The 23,957-nt window shown below is 39.5% G+C and overlaps 1 protein-coding gene across 1 annotated transcript in view; it reads left to right on the forward strand.

The window, feature by feature from the left end:
• gria1a (glutamate receptor, ionotropic, AMPA 1a) overlaps positions 1-18,668 on the forward strand; it is a 75,203-nt gene extending 56,535 nt beyond the window's left edge. The window contains exons 12-17 of the mRNA XM_083915191.1: positions 3,769-3,967; positions 5,401-5,648; positions 8,933-9,117; positions 9,825-9,931; positions 14,607-14,741; positions 17,637-18,668. Coding sequence (XP_083771317.1) covers positions 3,769-3,967; positions 5,401-5,648; positions 8,933-9,117; positions 9,825-9,931; positions 14,607-14,741; positions 17,637-17,804 — 1,042 coding nt within the window. The 3' untranslated portion in view covers positions 17,805-18,668. The remainder of the gene's footprint in view (positions 1-3,768; positions 3,968-5,400; positions 5,649-8,932; positions 9,118-9,824; positions 9,932-14,606; positions 14,742-17,636) is intronic.
• The last annotated feature ends 5,289 nt before the right edge of the window (positions 18,669-23,957 follow it).

Genomic DNA, 23,957 nt, shown 5'->3' on the forward strand with positions numbered 1-23,957 from the left:
GTGATCTCCTCTTGAAAACACAAGAAGCTATTAGAATAGATAAGTCACACTTTTGCCCAAAGGACTCATTAGCACTTACATCGAAGTGGGATGGTGTGATACTGTGTCAGGCGACATGAATATATATTTTTTTCTTGTGTTGTTGTAGGTGAGGAATCTTTTAATAATCTTGAATAATTTCACTTTTTTCCTTTTTACTGAAAGCAGCTCAAATCTGATAATTTGCTGCTGTTCTTAGTTAAGCATGATAGTAAACAGAATTTGGGGGTGCTGCTGCTTGGGAAAAACAATCAGAAGATGTCACCTTGGACCCAGGGAAATTATAATCAACCATTTTATTTATTTCCAACATGTTATAGACAAATTTATTAAGAACATAATCAGCAGATTAATCCATGTAAAAATAATTGTCTAATTGTGATCATTACATTCTTTGGAGACTGCCCTCCCCAGAAAAACAACCCTGTTTGTTTGTGTCCATTTGTACTAGCAGCTTATTACGACCCATGTTGAAATGTATTGTTAGGTAGTGACCCGTACATAACATAAACTATGTTACACAATAACTATGTAAATATGTCACATACTACTGTGTTCCAAAAGATTTACTTTATTTACCTCATAGTGGTGCCGTTGCGCCCTGTGTGTCGCAACAGCATCACTCTTGTGCATGAGTGTGCCCTCCTCACGTTTACATTAAGAACAATGGATCTGAGGGCGCAAATAAAGCTGCATGTGTACGGCCTCTTAGAGGGTAGGGATAAATTACGTATGTGGTTCTATGCGTTGGAGATCTTGTTAGTTCTTAGAATATTCTTGTTTTCATAATGACATTTTTAGACGCTCTGCTATTAGTAACAATTTTCATAATGTTATTAAATTTAGCCATCTCTTTAGAAATCCTAATAACATGCTCTTGGAATTGTATACTGTATACACACACTTCATCCATCCTTTGACATTTAAATTTCCCATATGATGATGTGTACCTACCTGGTTCAACATTGGACCTGTATTTGTATACTGTTAGCGGATTTGATTATCCATGTATATGTAATTAGTCAGATTATTGATGATAATTAGTAATTAATAATTAATCTGATGTAAGGTACATATGTAGTGTATCTTTTGTAATTTTTGCATTTACAGTTCTTCTTTACAATTTGAAAGACATGTTAACTTTATTCATCCTGAGGGAGATTGCTGTGCAGTGGAGGTAGCAAAGTTGCAAAGCAAAATTGGCCTGGGTACCCGATGAAACTGTTAGGCCTGGGCAAAGGAGGACTTAAATGCAGTCAGGGTACGATAAATGCAGGCTTTACTCCTTGACAAGGCTGTGGAAATGGCTGGAGGTATACAAACAGACTATATACTCTGGCAACAAGACAGGGGAAGACGAGGACTATTTATATACACACATGAGGGAAGGTGACACAGGTAGACACAATCAGGTAATCAGGGAACACAGCAGACCGGTGACACAGGAGGAAGTGCAAGTGACCTGAAACGAGAGGAAGATTACACTTTCAAAATAAAACATGAATTTCACAAGACAAAAAACCCAAGACAGGACACCTCTCGCCGCGGTGAGATAGAAACCCTCTAAAGCATATGTTTTATTTGCTTTGGTAGATACAGACTCTAATCTCCCTCCCAATCAGACAGATTTAAACAATGTTTTCTTAGGGATCTATAGGATTCAAAAATGAAAGGAAGTGTAGAGGCCCTTGCTTTGAATGACTTCAGCACATCTGCGCCCACAGGAATTAGGGTTCAGTCATTCCCAGTCTGACGCCGAACATAATGTTTTCCATCAGACCCAAATAAATTTTACTTTAGAAATATCATGTCATGGTTTGGAGTATGTTTTCTGCAGTAGGAGTTGGACCTCTTGAATAGCTACAAGGCAAGGTGAATGCAAATTTTTATGTAACATGCAATATCTCCACTGCAATTGTCTTCCAATCAGCCTGCAATTTCCATGCAAGAGAATGCCCCCTGTCACACTGCAAAACAGGTTACACAGTTCCTTGAAGCTAAGAATATTGAAACAATGAAATTTCCAGCCCTGAGTCCAAATATAAACCCCATGGAGAATCTCTAGAATGTTTTGGCGACAAAGTAATGGCCAAGAAACCCACTACATTTACTGAACTGTGGAAGAGACTGAAGAAGAATGGACCAAGATCAAACCAGAGCAGTGTGAGAAACTAGTGATGTCCTGTGGGCGCAGATGTGCTGAAGTCATTCAAAGCTGTGGCCTCTACACTTCCTGTTCATTTTTGAATCCTATTGCCCTAAGAAAACATTGTTTAAATCTTCTCTTCTGACTCAACGGTTACTGTTTATTTCACAAAATAAAGGTTTTTGTTGAAGTGCCTTGGTCATTTAAAAAAAAAAAACATGCTAGTACAGCAGTGGTATAGCCACAATAGCAAATATTCTATCAAATTCTGAACGATAAAAAAGTGTAGATGCTACACTGTCACATCTCATCTCTGCTTGCTGTACACTGTTTACACTTTTCTGTCAGCTCAGCACTACATTTATATATTTCTTTGGTCAGTCTATCTAATCGCATCCAGAGGCATTTAAGTCTACAACCTTTGATAACGCCCCTTGGAAATCATAAATAAACAAAGGTTCCAGCTTGGTTTCGCAGTGTCAGGCTATAGTGCAAAGTAGGAAACAGTACAAATATAAAGTAGCTTGGTACAGAAGTCTAGTTTTGATGTAGAAGAATAGTGAGTTGTTTACTGCAGTACTAAATATGCAGGTACCCAGAAAGGCATGTTGCTTTTCTCACTGAACAGAAAAAGCTTAACCTTACACACACACCCTCACCAGTGATCAGTGAACAAGTCAAAACACAATCACACACACACAAACACACACACACACAGACACCCTGCAGACAGCTCTGCATTCTCCCTGCTGATTTTCAAAGGCTCGGCATGCATTCTGTTTGCTCTCTGCTCGCTCCTTGACTGCTCTTTCATCATCCACCCGTCATCTGAAAAGCATCTTAAATGATTATGTTTTAGCTTCTCCCTTCTCCTCTTTTTTCATACTTAATCTCGCCTTCATATTCCTGCTCCATTTGGTCTGATGGCAAAAAGGTGAATCGTGAAAGCCTTTTTTTTTTGTTTCAGATTTGTGTCATTTTCATTGCGTAATCACCGCCTCTCTGCGTTTTGGCGCTTGTCGGGGACCAGATATGTAATGCAACATGATTTCTGCCGTTGCTGTTAGAGCTGAGTGCTCGTGAGGGGAAGAGACGCACAGAGAGAGAGGAAAGACAGAGGTTTGACTCACAAATCTTCCAGTTGTTTTTGAGGTGTTTATTTATTTATTTTTTTTAATGCAATTAGAACAGTGGCTTAGTGTTCTCCTCTGCCTATTAATCCCCAACAATTAATGTACTTGGTTCCATGAAACATATTGGCAACTTTCTTAAAGTGAGATTAATGTAGCAGGCAGGAAGCCGAGTGGGTCTTTGTGGAAGTGGTTATCTTTCCTTAGCACACTGGTCTAAGCTCTCCAAGCCTGTCGGAACGAAGAGTGTGTGAGTGCAGCAGGAATGTGATGCAATGTAGGTCATTTGGATGGTGTGAACACCACAAGGGTTTTAGATTGCTTTTCTTGATCTCGTGCAAAATGGCCCAGGAAGAAAAAAGAGTGATGCTATTTGTTTTTCAAGTCACTGCATTAACATGTACTTGATTAAAATTTGTGACCAACCAGAGATCCTGTCCCTTCTGTTTTTAGCTCTCTGTCTGGACGCATTGTTGGAGGCGTCTGGTGGTTCTTCACCCTCATCATTATCTCATCCTATACTGCCAACTTGGCTGCCTTCCTAACAGTAGAGAGGATGGTGTCTCCTATAGAGAGTGCTGAGGATTTGGCAAAACAGACGGAGATCGCCTATGGAACACTGGATGCTGGCTCCACTAAAGAATTCTTCAGGGTGAGAAACCAAGATTTAAACATTCATTCTAACCAACGCTTACTTCTGTGACAGATGAATTGCATTTCCTGCAACGGCTTCACAATAATATCTACCCTTTTAATGTGAATTTCTGGTTCATATCAGGCACAATGAGATTCGGGCAAAGAATCAAATCTCTAATTTGCATTTTCAGTAACTTAATACAGCTCTGCTACACTGAGGCTGACATCAATGAGAAAAAAATACAAATAGTAATGCTAAAATACATGCATGTATAATTTCCTCATGAATCCAGCATGAGAGTGGTGGACACTGCCACTAAAATTGAAAACTGCTATATTGAGAGCTAACTTAAGACCAAAAATACATTAAGGCAACAACAAGTAGGATTTGTTCTCAGGCTCCCCCTATAGGGCGTTTCAGAATGTTTGTAAACAACAGGCATCAAGACACTTCCGGGTGGCAGAACACAAGCAGCTTCCACTGACCTGAAGCTGACCAGCCGGCTACTTTAAACATTGTTACATAGTTAAAAAGGAAAATGTGTTGAGTTTGGGGTTGAGCCGCCTGATACAGAGCCAAAGGTGTAGGGTTTTATCGAATTAAAGTTAGTAAAGTCTTAAAGTCATTGTAATGCAAACCACCACCAACAATCTTACAGCTTTCTCTCATCAACGTCAATTTCTTATGCTAATTTGACATGTAAATACCCATATACAAGTATGAAATTTCACTTGTAGTTCTTAGAAGTGTGTAAATAAATTCTACTTCCACTTCGGTGCAGATCACCCAGTAATTCAACCAAATTACTCTGGTTAAATGACACTGAAGGGCTTGTTTACTAGTGCTGCTATCGGAGAACGCTTCGGCTTTTGCCACCCGGAAGAACGAATATTATTGTTGTGGTGTCATGGTAAATTGTCGTATAGTTGGGTTTTCTTCGACTACTGCCGTAAAAGAGCTGGCTTCTCATTGGCTCTCACAGAGCTAACCTTTTGTACAATTTCAGCTTTTTTAATATTCTCTTCAAATATTCAGCTTTTTTATATTTTGGCAAACATTAAGCTTTTTTCACTGTAGCTTCAGCATTATAGCCTTTCCCCGCATTTTCCTCAGAAAATGCATTTTCTATTTGCAAGTTGATGTATCAGCACAATGACCTTGGAAGTATATTTAAAGGTTGAAAAACTACAGAACATGGTGTTGCTTTAAAGGGCCAATTATAAAAAATACCAACCAGAGACAGTATTATATGGTGTCCCTATCTTTATACATCATGTATGACTAACAACAAACAAAAAATTGGCAGCCCCCCTGCAGTAACTCTGAGGACCCCCTAGGGGTCACGGACCCCCTGTTGAAGATCTCCGAGATAGATAATAAAGTATTCACACTGACACTGCGTCTTTCTCTGTCCTCCCATCTCTCTCGTTAACAATTCTTGCTGTCAGAGGTCAAAGATCGCCGTATTTGAGAAGATGTGGTCCTACATGAAGGCGGCCGACCCATCCGTGTTTGTCAAGACCACAGACGAGGGTGTAATGAGAGTCAGGAAGTCCAAGGGCAAGTATGCCTACCTGTTGGAGTCAACAATGAACGAGTACATAGAGCAAAGGAAACCGTGTGATACTATGAAGGTGGGAGGAAACCTGGACTCTAAAGGTTATGGCATCGCCACACCCAAGGGCTCCCCTCTCAGGTAAACCCCTGCCACTGCAGCATGGCTGCATAAAAGCCTTCAAGTGCTTTTATTGGAGCTTGCATGAGCATCTGTCACCTGTTAATTTGTTCATCAAGCTTAGTTCTTGCAGCATTAACTCATTTATTTATGCATCTTTATCATAATAATGCAACATGTCCATACATTGAATGCATTCTAATCAGACATAGATCACACAAAGTTCAGTTAACGGTCCTTCATTAAACTTTGACCTTTCTTTGCACACTATCACAAAGCCATTTACCAATTCATCATGCCGATTTTCACTGAATTTATCTGACTTGTGAGCACTAGCAGAAGTGTAAAGTAGGACTCTGAGATTTCTGGTCCTCTTTAAGCAACACTTGTTTTCTTGCTGCCCTCTGATTTACATCCTAAATCTTCTTCATGAGCATTTACGGGGGCTGGTTTCACTTCTGCTTTTTAACTGAAGCATCCCCTCAAACACAAAGAAACACTCACACAAAATGTAAATGTACCTCTCACAAACCAACAGGGCCCTCGAAAGCAGGATTACAGCTTAAAGGACCACATCCCATATGGCTACTTTCCCACTTGCGCCAAGGCTCACACCTTGAATGTGAAGTCAGCAGAGTCAAATTTATATTTGCCACATTCAATGTGATAATTAATGTAATGAACAATTTTTCCACCATCAATGTCCAACAGCAGCAGCAGCTGTCTTTTCATATTACATTAACACCCTTAACCATATTCCCATTCATATTTTTCTTGCAACTAGAGAGAGACAGTGCAGGAGCTTGTGGTGTCTGAAGCTTTTAATCTATCCCTAATAGGCCTCATTCATTTAAATTAAATGAGCCATATGGGAAGATTTCACTCAAACTTGCTGAGGATTCGGGGTTTCACCTTGGTTGAAAGCCAAAGGTCAGAACACGCTGACTAAAAAGGTTGCCCATGTCTTGACTTGAATTAATAATAATAATAATAATATCATACAATAACAACATAATACATAATGATAATCTTAAATATCATACAAATTACAGCTCATACAGAAAATGCTGTATTACTGACAATGCAACTGGTGAAAGTAATCTGCTCCCAAGTCATATGGTCAAATTGGTCCAGATCTACAACATAGCAATGTGATGCAGTGTGGAACTGCTGAGGATGACCTCATTATCCATCTCTTTCTCTCTCGCTCTGTTACTTATTAACAGAGTAATTTATGTTATGATCTGGCCATTCACAGATGTCTGATACTGAGTTTCATCAACAAATAACAGGCATGCATGACTGGGTGTTTTGTTTTAAAGGAAGGATATTTGAAATGATTCAAATATTGTTTAAGTTAAAAAAAGACTATTTGTGCTCTTCACCTGGGATCAGACATCAGTTAATGTCCACTGAATTCAAAGAGTTTGGTTCAATCACACCTGCAATGCATTCTTAATGCACCATTTGCACAAAGTACTGAATACATTGATCTGATTTTTTTTACTCTCTATGCAAAATATATTGCCTAAACTCAGGGCATTTGCTGATACCAAGTACAGATCTGATACCAGGGCTCACATTTTTAATCTTGTTACCATGTTATGAACCGAGGACAGATGCACCATCAAGTTAGTATTTTCTTAATACATGCAACATATGCAGGTAGGTGATGTAGGTGATGTGTACAGATACATAACTGACAACAGCAACATTGTAACAGTTTCCATTCAATATTTCTAATTGACTTCCGAACAAAAAGTGCAGAAAATGTACTGTAAGAAATCTATCAGGTCTATTTTTGGTTTCAATAGCTGACCAAAAAATGACACTATCTTGACATTGTAATTATTTATTGTGCTTCAGAAGTGGAGAGTAACAGCAGCGCCGTAACACATCAGAGTATTTATTTATTTAATATTTAATGTGATACTTGATGTGCTTATTAAGGTCAGTATTATGGCTGATACCAATCTGACAGAACCAAGCTTGCGTCCCTACTGGGTAAATGAAAATACGTATAAATTATAATATTCATACCGCAGTGCAGGCCTCATTGAAAGTAACACTTTGAAAATAAATATACTAAAAATGACATGACTCTTCATTTTACAGGATGTACTGACGGCCTGTCTCCAAACTACACCCTGTGATCAGTCTGTGAAATGTTCTGTATATATTCTCCCTGCTTCATTTCTTACATGTATGATGTCCAGCCACCCCCATGCCTGCCTGACTGTTTACTGCATCCCACCTAACATACAGTACAGTAGCCTCCCTGACATCTGCTCGCCTTGAACCAACCAACCGACCAAACTATCCAATGACCTGCAGGTCTCCATGTCCACACACTTTGACTTCTTTCTTGCTGTCTGCTCCCACTTGGTGAGAAAGAATTCAGAGGTTTTACCAGCTCTGAGGATACCTGTGTTCCCTACAGCTGTGTTGCGCGCTTAGGCTCGGGGATAAAGACTCTTCTGCGTCTGCTGGTGTGAAAGGCAGAATATCACCAAACTAAATTATCACTGCACAGAATAATTGACACTGATTTGAGAGCGAGAGAAAAAAAACAATCTGGCACACTGTAATCTTCACTCCTTACATGCAAATTCTGATTGCAGGTTGTGCCTTTCTTGCACAATGGAGAGACTCTTTGTCCACGGCCAATCAGCTATAGGAAATACACACACACACTCACCAGAGAGAGAGAGTAAACCTTGTGGAGATGCTTTGGAAGAGCTGGTTTGTATAGATTCATGTTCAGGACTCCGTCTGTAGTTGGTCACACAGTTTCCTTTCAGCCTGTTTAAGAAATAGACTTGCTGTGGAATTTAACCAGATAGTTAAAACATTGGATGCCACTGCCTGCATTTGTCTCTGCTGATATTTCTAAATTAATCAACACAGGCTTCTTCTATTCACCACAATGCAGTTATGGGTTGAATATTGATAGGTTAGTTACCATAGCAATCTGTATGCTGGTGCCACTGAAAGGAAATTACCATCTGCAGACAGACATCCGCATCCAAGGCATCTCCATTTATAGTGTCTGCTCTACCTCCTTCTGAGGCCCCTGCTTGGTAAAACCTTACTCTACTACTGTATGGGCAGTCAGCATTTCAGCCCATTGCAGATACACAACTAATGTGCATCTAAAGCCAGTACTCCTGCTTCATATCAGTAGTTATCTGCAGGAGTTTCTAATTGTAAGTCAATGTTGTCATAATCACCACCATACGACCAATCTTTTTATATCTGTCCCATAGAGTGTCTCCTAATGGATATCGTTTTATATTATTTTCAAGAAACCCAGTAAACCTGGCAGTGTTAAAACTGAACGAGCAGGGCCTCTTGGACAAATTGAAAAACAAGTGGTGGTACGACAAGGGAGAGTGCGGCAGCGGGGGCGGGGACTCCAAGGTCAGAGCCAGTTTGATAAACCCTGCGGGTAACCCACTACCACTGAGAGTGGGGGATTGTGGGGAGGGGGGTAACCAGCAGGCCCACGCTGCACTACCACTCTCGCAACACATAAGCTCTCTGTGGTGTGGCGAAGGGCAAAGGAAAAATGCCAAGGGAGGTTGATTATTTAGCCTGCTGTTGCTGAATATAAAACCACAGAGGGTGCAATTTTTTATCACTCCTTTTGATAATTATTTCAAATTGATTAGTGTGTAGCAATTAAACCAGCTGTATCCTTGGTGCTCTAGGATTTTTAAAGAGCCCATGCATCCTTTATCCAAAGCCTACTTTGGAATTTCTTTGGTTTTACTTGTTAAATTTGGCATATAACGCCATTACTTTTGACAAAAGATACGATTGAGACATCCGTGTTGCATAAGTGAGGGTAAGCAGTGTGCTGGTTACCCAAAGTGATATAGTAATACACATCTACTGCCTTAGGGAGAAAGCTAGCCAAACTAGATGGAGTATTAAAGCATATCACTTTGACTCTGATGTTTCTGATGATGTTTATGCTTTATGTATATATATGAATATATATTGTATGTGTGTGTGTGTGTGTGTGTCTGTGTGTGCGTGCATGTGTTGTGTGTGAAAATATTGTTTTTTTTTAAAGCAGGCTCAAGCATTAACGTGTGTATGCATTTGCTGCTCTGTGTCTCTGAATTAATAACATAAAATAACATGGTATAATATGTTATTTATGTTATTTCCTTATGGTTGGAAGAATCCCAGTAAACCTAGCGGTGTTGAAACTCAATGAGCAAGCCGTCTTAGACAAACTGAAAAACAAATGGTGGTACGATAAAGGGGAGTGTGGCAGCAAGGACTCCGGAAGAAAGGTTAGTCTCCAACCCAAACCTGTCACCTCACAGCCCCTCCCAGCACAACCCTGCCCTGATCCTAGACCAGCTCCTAATTCCAGCCCTCAGCCTCTATTACACTGAGCAAAACTCCCCATGTGGTTTTAGCGGTACTGCTGTATTGGCCCGAACATAAGACAAACTCCCATTTTGTTTTAGGATAGAAGTCTTTTAACCCTTTAATCTCTGCAGTAGAAACAGTCCACCAGTGCTTACGTTGGTATTTTGGCTTAATGTGATGTTATTTATAACTCATTAAGGTTATGTAAGCCATTAAACCATAATAATTAATAAAAGCATTTAAATTGTGCAACACATTTTTTGAAAACATCCTTTTTCATCAATAAAAACACAAAACATGTTGATTCAAAAATGTGTAAATATAGATGCATTAAGAAAATGTTTCTTAACACTGTTTAAGTTATTTGACCTAAAAACATTTATAGGTTTTTGTGATATGATCATTTTTTTAAGATAGATAACATACATTTTATTGTACATAATTTTATTCATGATCATATATAAACAACAATCACTGGTGGATGCTCCGTTTTGAAAGGGTTGAAATAAAAAAATACACAATTTAGGCAGATACACAATGTTTTGAATGGATTTAAATAAAGATGATGTAAATAATGAATAACAATAATCAATAAATCAACAGGCATCATTTTCAGGCAAGCTATTTATGCAGCAAAATACACTTTGGGGTGAATTGATTTGTGTATTGAACCTCATGGGAAATCAATTCATCAATCTACTAAAAACAAATAATTTCATTAAATCACTTTGCCTTCAGCTTGTGGATTGCAATCATCAAATTGAATCAAAATAACGATAATATTGACAAAACCATTGCAACCACAACACTACTGCGGCTGCTGCCATTAAAGCTATACTGCTACTGTCACGACAACAATTTCTACTGCTCCTGTTGTTAGAACTTCAGCAACTCCTACTGCTGAGAATGAAGGATAAACATGTTGTTTTTAAATGTTTACTGTCTTTCTGGGCTAGCCATGTCTGTTCGATGCATTTCTGCTGCAGCATTAACATGAGGCAGCAGACAATTTAGGCTATAACTTTTTGCCAGTTTGAATTAAAAGACCATGGTAAATGCTAGAGCATAGTGTAACATTTCTACAAATAGAACAGGGTCATAAAGTCACAAACTGACTCAGGAATATCAATTACTCTACAGTAATATGGGGTTTGCTATCATTAACTTAAGCCATCAAACGCTTAAAACATTGTCTTATATTCGGGCCAGTACTCTTGTGTCTATTTTTTCCCAATGAGTTTGTGTTGTCAGATATTTAATGTTCATTACTAGAATGTAAAGAATTATATTGTGGTGGATTAGATATGATGCAGATATGAACAAACAATAGTTTGTTATGCAGCGACTGCAGGCACAATGTAAGTCGAGTAAATCCTCTTAAAATAGAATTCCAACCCCTTAAACACACATATACACAGAGATCAAATGTGATGATAACCTTGAGTTTGTATTGTACACTGAATATTAATCAGTCCAGAAGCAATTTGAAACTCTTTCTCAAGGAGAAAGCAATAAGAAGAAACACAGGAGTATGTGAGGGAGACAGATGATGACAGTAGGCCATTGGACTTTGCTGAACCCTTCAAACATGTTTTAACGTTGCATTGGCCCTTATGATTATCCTGCCCCTAACTCTCTCAATATGTTATCATCTGTTTCAAGAAGTAGTGCCCCTGACAGAAAAGCCTTTGTTCTTTAGCTCAGGTACCTCTGTATGTGTTTGTCAGCTGGCCTTCTGATCCTGTCACTACAGTATTAGCGCCATGAATTATTCTCCTCCTTTCCCTTCCCTCCCTCCAATCTTTTTATACTTTAGTGAAGGAGTGTCAAACCATGTGCCATGACAGGCTCAGTGTCCGGGGAACACCTTAGAAAGAAGCTGCAAAAATTTTATTAGAGCTCTTTTGCTAAAGACTTGTTGTGTAGAAAGAAGTTCCATTTATTTTATTGTTTTTATTATTTTAAATCCTGCTACAGGAGCCTAAATATTTATGTATTTGGAAGCATAACTTGACTTTAAATTAAAAAATGTGATAGTTCAGGAAAAATGCTTATTTTCTTTCTTGCTTAGTTTAGCATAAAAACTGAGGACAGAGGGAAACAGCTAATCTGGCTCTGTGGTTAACTCTAACTTACTAACTTTTTTCCATATACTGACTTGCAGCAGCTGGTTAGTTTAGCGTAGCATAATGAGGGGAAACTGCTAACATAACTTTGTCCCAAAGTAACAAATTCTGCCTACCAGCACCTCTAACACTCACTAATAAGCACATTATATCAAATTTATTTAGGCTAATACAAAAACCAACGTGTAAACTAACTGTTAGCTGCCCCTGTTTCCAGTCTTGATGCTACCTAGGCTAACTGGCTGTTGGGTTTAGCTTCATACTTAACATACAGATATGGCAGGGTGCTGTCAATCATATCGTCTAACTCTCTGCAAGAAGCAAATAAGATAGTATTTTAACATTTGAGTGGCACTCACAACCTGAATAGGTTTACAGCAATTTTCTCCCAAGCTCTCAAAACAACTCCAACTCAAGACTCTAAACAGTTGTTTGCAGGATGAAGGGCTAAAACACTTCATTAGTAGCTTTTTCCTCTGGGTGGTTTTAATTGTATTTTTAAGTTTCAACATATATTTATTATTAAACATTTCTAAGGACTTGGCCTTTAGGACCAACTCAATTAAACTGAAGAGAAGTAAAGGGTTTATAAAATCACAAGTCGGTGTTCGTGTTTGGAGCAAAAACCTATGAACACTCAGTCCTCCATAGCACATGGTTTGACACACATGTCTTGATATTGTTTCTCTCATTACATAATGCTACTAAATGACGGGATGAATTTACATAGTTGTTAGCCAAATAGACTAAATGTATTAAAATGCAAATTTTGTTCCCCCGGGTTAAAAATGATATATTTAATTGAATAAGCCTGAATAGAAGCCTGAATGTAGCTAAAGTAGAGACATAATAAAGTGTAAAGCATCCTAACAGAAGTATAGCTTTCCATTTGGCATTAATCAGTGACACAAAGGTGTTCCCTAAACTGATTTACATGAAATAACATCCTCTTTAGACCCCATTGTTCTATAAGAGCCCTCCAGGTTAACTGATTGAAGTCTTAATGATTCCATTTGATTATAAATAGGCATAAATGTAAGCACATGCCACTGCGATAGAGACTAATGGCCTATAGTATGAATTATATGTCAAACTAAAGACGTGTTGTGGCTGCATGAATGCATGTGTTGTTTGCGTGATTATGCACTTTACCTGTACCTTTCCCCTCACAAAATATAATTTTGAGAAAACAGTTATACATGTTTATTTTGACTTTAAAGGTTAATATATGCACTGTTTAAAATGTTGAATTGTATAAAAAAGTCATAGAAATTCTAGATGAGTATCTATTTTCATTATCTGGGGCCTGTCTCACAATGCAGGTGCAGTATAGTTTATAGTTTAGCTTTTTAATGGGCCTCAAAAATATGGCTGACATTTTAATATACAACGAAGTCCAGAACAGTGAAATAAATGTTTTTTTTTTTGTTTTTCTCTCATGAGGAAAAACATACAGGGTAAATATAAAGGCCTGTGACTGAAATGTTGCTTGAATAAATCACTGGGAGCTCATTTTCAGCATAAAGACATTCTTCCTTTTCATATAAAAAAAAAGGCTGATGGCTGCTGGTCATTAGGGCGCTGTCAGTAGACTTTTCAGAGTGCTATTTTTATGACAGTGCCATCATGAAGTCGCCTCATATTCTCTGTTCCTGCAGTGAGGGAACATGAGTCCAGCAGTCTGCATTTAACCAGTCAGTCACTGAGAGAATTTCAATGCAAAATAATTCGAGGCAGTAGATTTTTTATTAATGGCTTTTCCAACTGCACTTACTATTTAGCTAGAATGTCCGTTTTATAGCAAGAGAGAAACACTCACCTTGCTACAAATATATTTATGAAATAACAAATTATCTAAGGAGCATTGAGTTAATTGTATCACTTTTATAGAGTTCTGTGGGGCTGTTATTGCTTTGACTGTAGCTATTTTTTTGAAAAATGATCTGCATTCGATCCAAAGCTATCCAGCTAACAAATTAAATCCTACTTTGCGAGACAGGCCTTCAAAATATGTTTTTATTGTCGATGTTTTGTTTTTGTGTGGAGATATGTGTGTGTCCTGTCTTTTTCCACTGTACATGTCATTTACTTGATGGTACTTTGTCTATTGGCTAAAGTGTAGTGTGTGTGTGTGTGTGTGTGTGTGTGTGTGTGTGTGTGTGTGTGTGTGTGTGTGTGTGTGTGTGTGTGTGTGTGTGTGTCTGTGTGTGTGTGTGTGTGTGTGTGTGTGTGTGTGTGTGTGTGTGTGTGTGTGTGTGTGTGTGTGTGCATTTCTGTGTCCCTTTGCTGTAATGTAAGTCCTTGCTCTTGTGAGTCCTGTTTGTGAAACAAATGTAAGTACATGTGTGTGAATCAGTGTGTGTCTGTCTACAGTTTTTGATCCTATGTGTGTAAAACTGTAAATCATTTTGTTGCCACTATATTTCCTCACCACTTTGCTCTGCCCCTTCCCCTTCCCTCTCTCCAGGACAAGACGAGTGCTCTGAGCCTCAGCAATGTGGCGGGAGTCTTCTACATCCTGATCGGGGGCCTGGGCCTGGCCATGCTGGTGGCGCTGGTGGAGTTCTGCTACAAGTCCAGGACCGAGTCGCGCCGAATGAAGGTGTCCACCGCGCGAGCCGCTGCCGCCTCAGCCGCTCAGGCCTTTCACTGCTCAGCCTTAGACAGTGGTGCTAGCGCCCCCTACACAGAGCTGCAGAGCTACGGCCTGTACGCCAACAACACTGTTAAGATATAAGAGCAGATCACAGCCACGGGGTAGGAAATGCTGATTCAGACCATAATGATGATGATGATGATGATGATGACATCCGCCTACTCACCCTCCCGCCCATCTAACCGTGATCACAGTAGGCCTTTTACGGCTTCCACCGCAGTGCAACGCTGTCCTGTACCTCTCTCTACCTCTGACGCTACCCCTCTTTACGTCACTGATCTTCTGCAGTGTTGTTGTATCACTTGATTTTAAAATTGCCATTATGCCTGTTTCTTTATGTTCTGAAGTTGACATTCTTAGCACTGTAAGTTGATGTGGTAACAAAACAACAAAAATATGTGTTGGTATTGCTAATGAGCAGGGTTAGCATATATTACATCATGAGCATAGTTTAAATGTACCTTTGGCTCCTCGAGGTACTTATCCATAGTCAGTATGTTACTTTCAGTTGAAGACGTCCAGCACACTCCCAGTTTGTAGAAGCCAACAGGAGGACAGGCACAGAAGCTAGGAAATGTTCTAGCATACACAAACATACTTAAGCCATCTAAAAAAGTCATACGTGTATGATAGGTATGTGAAATTTGACCATATGTATCATATGAAGATTAAATGTCTATCGATAAATATTTTTGCTTTAGCGTTTATCTTGCGGTATCATACATCTTGAACCTAACAGAAGATGAAGTGAACCAAAGGAGTCGCTTAGAGCGTTATTAGCGCAGCCATAGACTGTTTCTCTCTTCATTTAAATCGCCGGAAGAACAACTGTAAAACACACACAGACCAGCCTACACACCAAACGCACAACACACACTCTGTGTGTGACTCCAACACTTGCTGCCAGACAGCTCTGTTAGAATTTACACGGGGGAAACTGTCTTTGCTCTTTGCTCTTGTCAAAGCCACCAGACTCCATTAACAAAAAAACCTCACCTCAATTTTACCTCACAGAAAACAGAAGTCGATCGGTTTGTGTTATTGTGTGACTTTGGTGTTTATAAAGAGATAGGAACTAAGAAACCAGATCAACAAGTCCCGTGTTCTGCAAGGTAAAATTACTGTTTTTTTCAATGGAGTCTGGTGGCTTCGATGTTTGCATAGATAACAGCTTCAGTTCCGAAAAACTTGAAGAGGGCTGTTTGACGTGAATATATTCTAAATATATTGTACACTTAAACTGATATTGCGCTTTCTTTTTTGTAGTTAAAATATGTTTAGCTGCTGCCGCTGTCCACAGCAGTACATTTCTTAGCTTCCGTGTCTGTTCTCTTGCCTGCTTCTCCAAATTGGGGTAATGCGGACCACCATCTACTGTAGGTAATACACTGACTATGGATAAGTTCCTCATACAACTCCACTTAAATTCATATCACTTATGTTCATAAAAAATATGTAATGCATATCTATTAGTTTTTAAGGATGAATATTGTAAGAACTAAACTCCCTAGATAAATATACATTACACTTTTTTTATTTCAGCTTACAAAAAAATATCCATCCAGTTAAATCCCATTACTACACTCATTACAATAATCTTGTAGCACACATTCCCAAATTAAGAAATTTCACTTTGCAGCACAGGTATAAAGGCAATTTGAATTACAGTGGTACATATATCTACCTCTGTCGCTCTGAGCAGATCTCTCCTCTGCCCCTTCTTCTCTTTTTGCTGACTGTCTCGCAAATGCAGGGCCCATTGTGGTGAACATCCTTTATATGTATACCATAAGGCAGGCGTGGTACATGTGTTCCATCACTGCTTTAACGTAGAACAGTCTAACTCAAATTGTTGTATGTTTAGAAATTTGAAGGACTAGTTGCTTCTAATACTTTCGTGGGAGACATGAGGTTTCTCCTCCAACAGCAGTGATATCGTAGCTGTTAATCATTAGCTTTGTGGATCAGTTTGCAACAAACAACCTTTGAGTCATTCTTCCCACATCGAAGCCACTCGCTGAGGCGCTCTTAGAACAAAAAAAGCAAGGCAGGGCCAAGACCAGGAGTGATCTTCTACATGAATCTCTTATGTTTTAATCAGCCCACGGACAGACACCTGATCAGTATGCTGATGAGATTGGCGAGCAGCCTGTTTAGTGCAGCAGTGCCTTTATGATGTTTGGCTTGAAAGAAACAACAACACCGTTCCAATTAGAGGCCCATGTAATTCCAATCCCCATGCAGCACACACCGGTTGCTCCGGTATCACACGCTTTGCCCAATTTAATCAGGGATAGAATTGGGACTCAGGCCTAGACCAAAGAGAAACACACAAACACACACTCACACACACACAAGTGTGTATCACAAGTCATTAGGTTAGCTTTCGAACCCAGTGGCTTTTATTGCGCTAGACTGGAGAATGGAGCTATTAAACCAATGAGTGAAACCTCAGCCTCCGTCTTACTGCCCACACTTCGCTCTGCTCCTCCTGTTACAAATTAGGACATTGATGCACGTCGGCCAGCATCACGGTTTAGTACCAGCGAATATCACTCAGATAAAGAGGGTGGGAAAAAGCACCCTATGACTCTAACAGCTCACTCTGCTCCAGAATTTCTTGGAATGCCAGCACCGCATTCATATAGTGACATAAACAGCTGCTTATGTGTATGTAATAAATAAAGAGAAATTAAATAACTTTTTTCATCTATGACTAAAATACCTTTTAAAGTGTATCATTATGTTGCATGAGCTCTGTCTGTTCTCATACGATATAATTCATGCATGTGTGTTATGGGTTATGGGACTAACTGTGATCCCTTTGTTCGTTTCTTACAGCAATCCATAAACGACGCCATGCGCTGCTCCACCTTGTCCAGGATGAGTGGCAATGGGAGCGGCGGAGAGAACGGACGAATCCTCACCCACGACTTCCCCAAGACCGTTCAGACGCTGCCCTGTATGAGCCACACCGCCAGCATGGGACTGGGTGCCTCCGGCATGTGATCATCACGTCACTGTGCTGGCGGCAAGGAACAGGCAGGGTGGGGCAGAAGAAGAGCATGAGACTCTAATGACCTCAAAAGTCATGGCTGTCTGATTTGACCCATCTATCCTCCTGGCTGTCGATGCGCCCAACTTGAACAAGACTTAACCTACTGCCAAATGCACTCTCGAACCGCTCCTTACAAACTACGAACAGAGACTCGCGACATTTTTTTTAAAAGTGGATGTTTGAAAAAGAGGTATGGAAAAAAAAGAAGGGAAATGTGCTGCAATAAAGAAGCTGTTAACGGGGCGTGTTTTTGAATTTTTTACAGTGTTGATTTATGTGGAAAAAAAAGGACTTGATTCTTCGGTGTGACGCCTGCGCTGTGCCATTTCGATGGAGCTGTTGACGTTAGTCTGCGTGTGCAATATCTTCACCTCCACTGCTAATCCTGTACTACCTAGATGCTTTCTGATGGCTGATGGAACGTGTCTTTGCACAGATGTGACAGGGAAGGACAAACACTTGTGATTGCTACAATGATTTGATATTGTTTTGGGACATTCCCGCTCTCTTTCACTCACATGTACACGCCATTTTGGAAAGACAAGGTGCTCTGTGTAGCATAGCCAGTTTTTCTGATATAGTATATGGTTTACACCGTTGTAATGTTGTCAAAAGTGTTTTGATTTACGAAGGTTAACCCTGTTTAAATCAGCAGTTGACCAGGCGACAACAAACATGCATTGCTGCTACACATCATTTCACACATCATGCCTTGTCTTTGTGCCATATGACCATTCTCACAAATGATTTCGGAACAGATCTTTACTATTTATTGATCGAAAAAACTGTCAAAGAGCACATTCAGAGATGCTCACCTTGACCTGAGGAAGGTTTTAGAAGGGAGAAAACACACTGACACATTATTCTGTACAGTACTGAGTGACCTTACACTGTATTCTACTGTTGTGACATTCATAGCATATACATTGAGGGATTCTATCTGCAGCACATGTTAAAGAACAAAGATTGACAAATTCGGATATAATCTGGAGAAAATGATCCCGAAACTATTGTTGGAGCTGTTGCTGCATATTTTACCCCCTCCTGTGTTGTATTTTCAGATGTATTCAGTTTTAATGAAATTGGCAGTGCAGCTTTTTAATCCCAATTTATTGAGATCCCCTACAGATGTTATGTGGCCTATAAAAGGAAAGTTGGTATGACAGACAGTCAGTTTGATCTATGTTTATTGGAAGTCAAGGTCAGTTCTCCCTCTCAGATCATGTCAAGTAAACAGAAATAGGAGTGTCAGGCCCTGAACAGTAGAGGGCAGAGATGAGAAAGGGCAGACAGCTTGGGGTTTGGCATTAGGCCTCAAAATAAAATTTCACCTGAAAACATTTCAACTCTTGTAACACAAAATGACTATTGGTGATGTACTTTGCATTTCTGATTAACAACAGCAGAAAACAAAGTTTATATTATATTGTGACGACAATTTAAAAGACAGAAGAAGAATAGGGCTGGCGTGATTAAATATTTTATAATTGCCCAACAAATCCCATGAAAAACAGCATGAGGATGAACTAAACCCCATTCATGCAGTCCTGATAAAGCTGATCATTCTTATAATGTCTTAAACTCTCAAAGAATAACACTTTGACTGTACATTTCTTAATACATATGTAATGCCTTGAGGGGATTTATTACTTCCTGATCAATCAATCAAGCAATCAATCATTCAATTATACTTTATTCATCCCTGATATGAAATTCTTTAATTCTTATTCTCCCTACCCTGTCTGACACTCAGTCCTAAGCCCCTTGATTCCTACATAAATCTACAGTTTCGCTTTTAATATGGAAACTTCTCCGGTCCACTACCACAGCAGCTACAACCCATATGGCCTGTGGTTTAGTGGAGATGAGCTTGGGATTTTTGATGGGTTCAGCATGCAGAGATGACACCAAAACGTCCAAATGTATGGCTATACTACACACGTGTATTTATTATATAGAAATAAATACATGAAATGCAGCAGGATTTTTTCAAATGTCAAAAACTCCTCTATTGCAGCATCACTTTAAGGGTACTGGTGTCATCATTTTAAACAACACCCAGCCCTAACACCCATGTTCATAAGGCAATGAAGGAAAATGCCAGCCAGTGCAGCACTGTGGCTCATTGATATGTTTTTAATAGTCAATAATAGCAAATGATTAAGTCACAGGATATCGTGCTTTAATTGCATAGGCAGTACTTGTTTTGTTTTGTCAATTCATTGTTGGTTTTGGTCTTTTCATGGCAAATGTTAACATTAAGAACAATATTGCATGTCGCCACCCTTATCCCTGATATCCGACAGTCTTACATTTGAAAACTGTTTTCAATTCAGTAACAGTTTCTCACAGCGCATCACAGCTAGAGGCTACATATGTAAAGGGTACATTCTGTGCCTTCTTTCAACACAAGCATTTTTTCCTCTTACCTACCACTTTCCCCTCCTCCACCAACACACTGTAGAGTGCATCCATTTCAGGTACCTGAATGATCAGAAATAATGTAGAACATAGTAAACCATCAGGTTAAGTCCAAGCAGATAAAGCAGGTTGAAGGGAAAAATAGCAAATTGCAGTTATTCATCACAACTTGAGTCCTGAAATGCACTTTACATCATCATCAGCACACATGGTATAACACTGTCCAAAGGTTTGATTTTACCTTTAGGTGTCTGGAAGGTTGTTGCTTGAAATGGTATTATTACTGCTGCCGGATGCCAGAGGTCAGCTTTAGATTATGTACGGAACACTCTAGCTGACCTGTTGTTTCACAGCAGAGGCCAAGCGCCTGTACAAAGGCAGCATTCATTCCCTGCTTCCACAGCTGCTCATGTATTCATTTTCTTCTCCTCTGAGTTTCTGCTTTTAAAAAATATGGTACCAAATCTAATGTATGACCTCTGTCTTTCTCTACATTGTCATACAAGCAAGAACAATAGGCAGTCAAAGTTTACTTAAATCATACATATCTCCACCTATTATGTATATAAATGGCTTTTCTCTTCCTCCAGTGAAAATGTTTGTTCTCCTCCCAATCATGCCTCAGTGTACCTGAATTAGTTACCTTCCATGTGAGTACTTTTCCTTTCTTCCCGCATCTCTGCGTCTTCTTTTGCTGATGTTGTATTAATTAGAACACGGCACATCAATCTTCAGTGGAGGCTTTACCTTCAGACAGATGTTTTATATACCATAACAGATTTGTAAAAAAAAAACTAAAAAAATATATTTTGAAGGAGAGTTGGAATGCCAGGAAGAGTGTAAAAAATAAAACACACACTGATGTTGAAGAATCTGTAGACGCTAATGTTATTTAAAGCGAGTTTTGAGTTTATTTCATTTTATTCTGTTGCAAGTTCAAAAAGAATTTCCTGTCGGTGTTTTTTAAGTGCTTGGAATTTAACACCATTTGAATAACTCTTTGTCGTTTTCCTTTTTCACAGTATTTTACTACTGAAACCTAATCACCAGAGTTTGTGCAGCTGGAAACATCAATATTGTTGTTTTTTTAAACTATGGCAAGGGTGATACTGCATTTTAAAATGAAACTGATGGTCAATAAATGGGTTCACAGTTGAAAAAAAAAAGAAAAAAAAATGTTCAAGATTACAATTATTAGGAATCAGAATTTTGAGAAATAACTTTCTTTTTCTAACCAAAGTGTCCTGGAAGGAAGTCATCATGCTTTTGTAACTGAATAAAGGAATCAACTATATATATTTGTGCTGTTTTATTTCCAAACAAGTCATCTATCTCACTCTGTGCCACAGGCGAATGGGATATGAAGGTATTTTAAGCAAATACAAAGAAAGCGCTGCCTGGGTCAGAGAAGAGAGAGCAGTCACACAAGTCCATCTCCTGTGAAGAAAAGAGGGGGAAAGCCTCTGCTAAATGAGCTGCAAAACAAAAAGAACAAACTTGTGTGGATGAATGATCCTCATCAGGGTCATACAGATTAAGTAGTATTTGTTTTATACTGAGTAGCGGAAGACTTTTAAAATTCATCATAACTGTATCTGCCATGCCTTTACATTAGTACTAGACTGTGACACGTGCATTTTTAATGGAGTCTGGCAATTCATTTGGGAGATACATTAAATGTAGAAGCATGTTCAGCATTAATGTTTGGTGTCTAGGCACTGTCCTCATCACTTCCCACAAGGAACAGCCAACTCAGCACAGCAGGGAGTGGGGAGTGATCATAATCACATCCCCTGGGGAAATATAAACTAGTCTACCGGTGGATGGTGTAGGTAGGGTTTTTTAGTATTTTTTTGGTCAGTAATTAAAAAGTACTTTAAACTCAATGTGTATGTGCATAAAACTCCTCTTGATGATTAATTGAGATGTATGTTTGTGTAGTTATGTATTTCTTGCCCACATTCCATTCAGCTTTGGAAAACACATCTGTGTGCACAGGGGGTGAAACGAAACATATCATTCATTACTTAGGAGAAACACTTCATGCAACCGTCATTTCTCATATAATTGTTCAGCCTGGAAGACAGAATTATTATTATAATGAAGATGCAAATATAGAATGCACCATTGTCTGCTGTATTGCTTATTGTGTACGTGTGCGTGTGTGTGTGTGTGTGTGTGTGTGTGCGTGTGTGTGTGTGTGTGTGTGTGTGTGCGTGTGTGTGTGTGTGTGTGTGTGTGTGTGTGTGTTACATAGAGATAGCAGGGTGTCATGCTGTGTCACACCCCATGATTAGTGACATCAACTACCGGAGAGGCCCTGCTCTTTCTCACTGACAGCCGAAGGCCTGCTGTATAATTAACACGTCTCGCTCTCTCTTTCCCAAGCTAGGTGTTCCTACAGGATATTTGCATGTTTGTTCTCTCACCCAGTTCTGAAGATTCTCGTTTACAACATCAGACATATTTTACTGTTCTATACTAACTTCCTGTCCTGCTGTAGTTTTGGTGTGTGATTTTCAATGTCCAGGGACTGCCCACTTGACTTCATGTTTGGTATCTTTTTATTTTTTCAGAACAACCTTGCCAGTATGAGAAAACAATTATTTTTGTCTTTACGCTGTGAAGGGAAAACACCTTCAACAGCCCCAACAGCCCCAAATACTATATATTTGGGACTGTTGAGGGCTACTACAGGCGTAATATAGCTTGGTCTCCAGAAAAAGGTATTGTACATTTCTGAAAAACAAAGAACCTGTTATAGTTCTCGTATTTGGCACCCTTTGTCTGACTCCAATGTAAAACGATCCATGTTAAAGGTATAATATGTAGAAAGTATAACTTAGTGTTTGCAAACACACATTGTTCAGAGTCCGCCCATCCTCTCATGCCCGCCCTGCGCTCAATGGCCAGAGAGAGTGCAGCGATGGTCGAAGTGATAATTCTCTCATGGCAGTTACATTTGAAGTACAAATCAACATATAGTACACATACCTCCACAATCGAATAATGGGTGAATGCATTCATTACCTGACTCTTCAGTGGCTGACGTTGGGGGGGAGGGGCGTCACAAAGTGGTGGTTGGGATTCGGAGGAATCATCTGCTCACCCTGCATGCTGTTATTGGCTGGGGGTTAAACATACCACGTGGGCCCAGTCTACACCCAGGAACATCCCTATCTCTCTCTAAACAACAAATCCAGGCAGAGGGCAGGGTCTCTGTAAACCACAACGTGCTCTGGAAGTCAGGTGACAAGCCTTAAACTCTGCTTACGGAGAACAGTTGTGATGAGTGGTTGGTTGTTTGAAACACACGCAGGTTTTTCACCCGAGAGGCCATGGTTCATATCCTGTTCGTGTCCCATCCCATGTGAAAGTGAAACTTAATTTCACAGCAGGGCTACTAATTCTAACCCAATTTACGACGTTTTCCTAAACCTAGTAATGTGGTTTTAATGTCAAAACCTAAGTAACGTTAATAGGTTTTGTTTGAATTCCCAATCATCATCTATCTAGCGATTGGGTTGAGGAATGAAGATTCTCAGAAACACCTGCAGGCATAATAATGATGGTGACGGCAGTAGATGTAGGTGTGAAAATGAAACGATGATGGAAAAAACAGAAAGCATGCAAACAGAGGCAGAAAGTACACAGAGAGACCGTGTTCCAGCCTGGAGACTCAG

This window comes from Echiichthys vipera (genome assembly GCF_963691815.1).
Source record: "Echiichthys vipera genome assembly, chromosome: 6".
Classification (NCBI taxonomy): Eukaryota; Metazoa; Chordata; class Actinopteri; order Perciformes; family Trachinidae; genus Echiichthys; species Echiichthys vipera.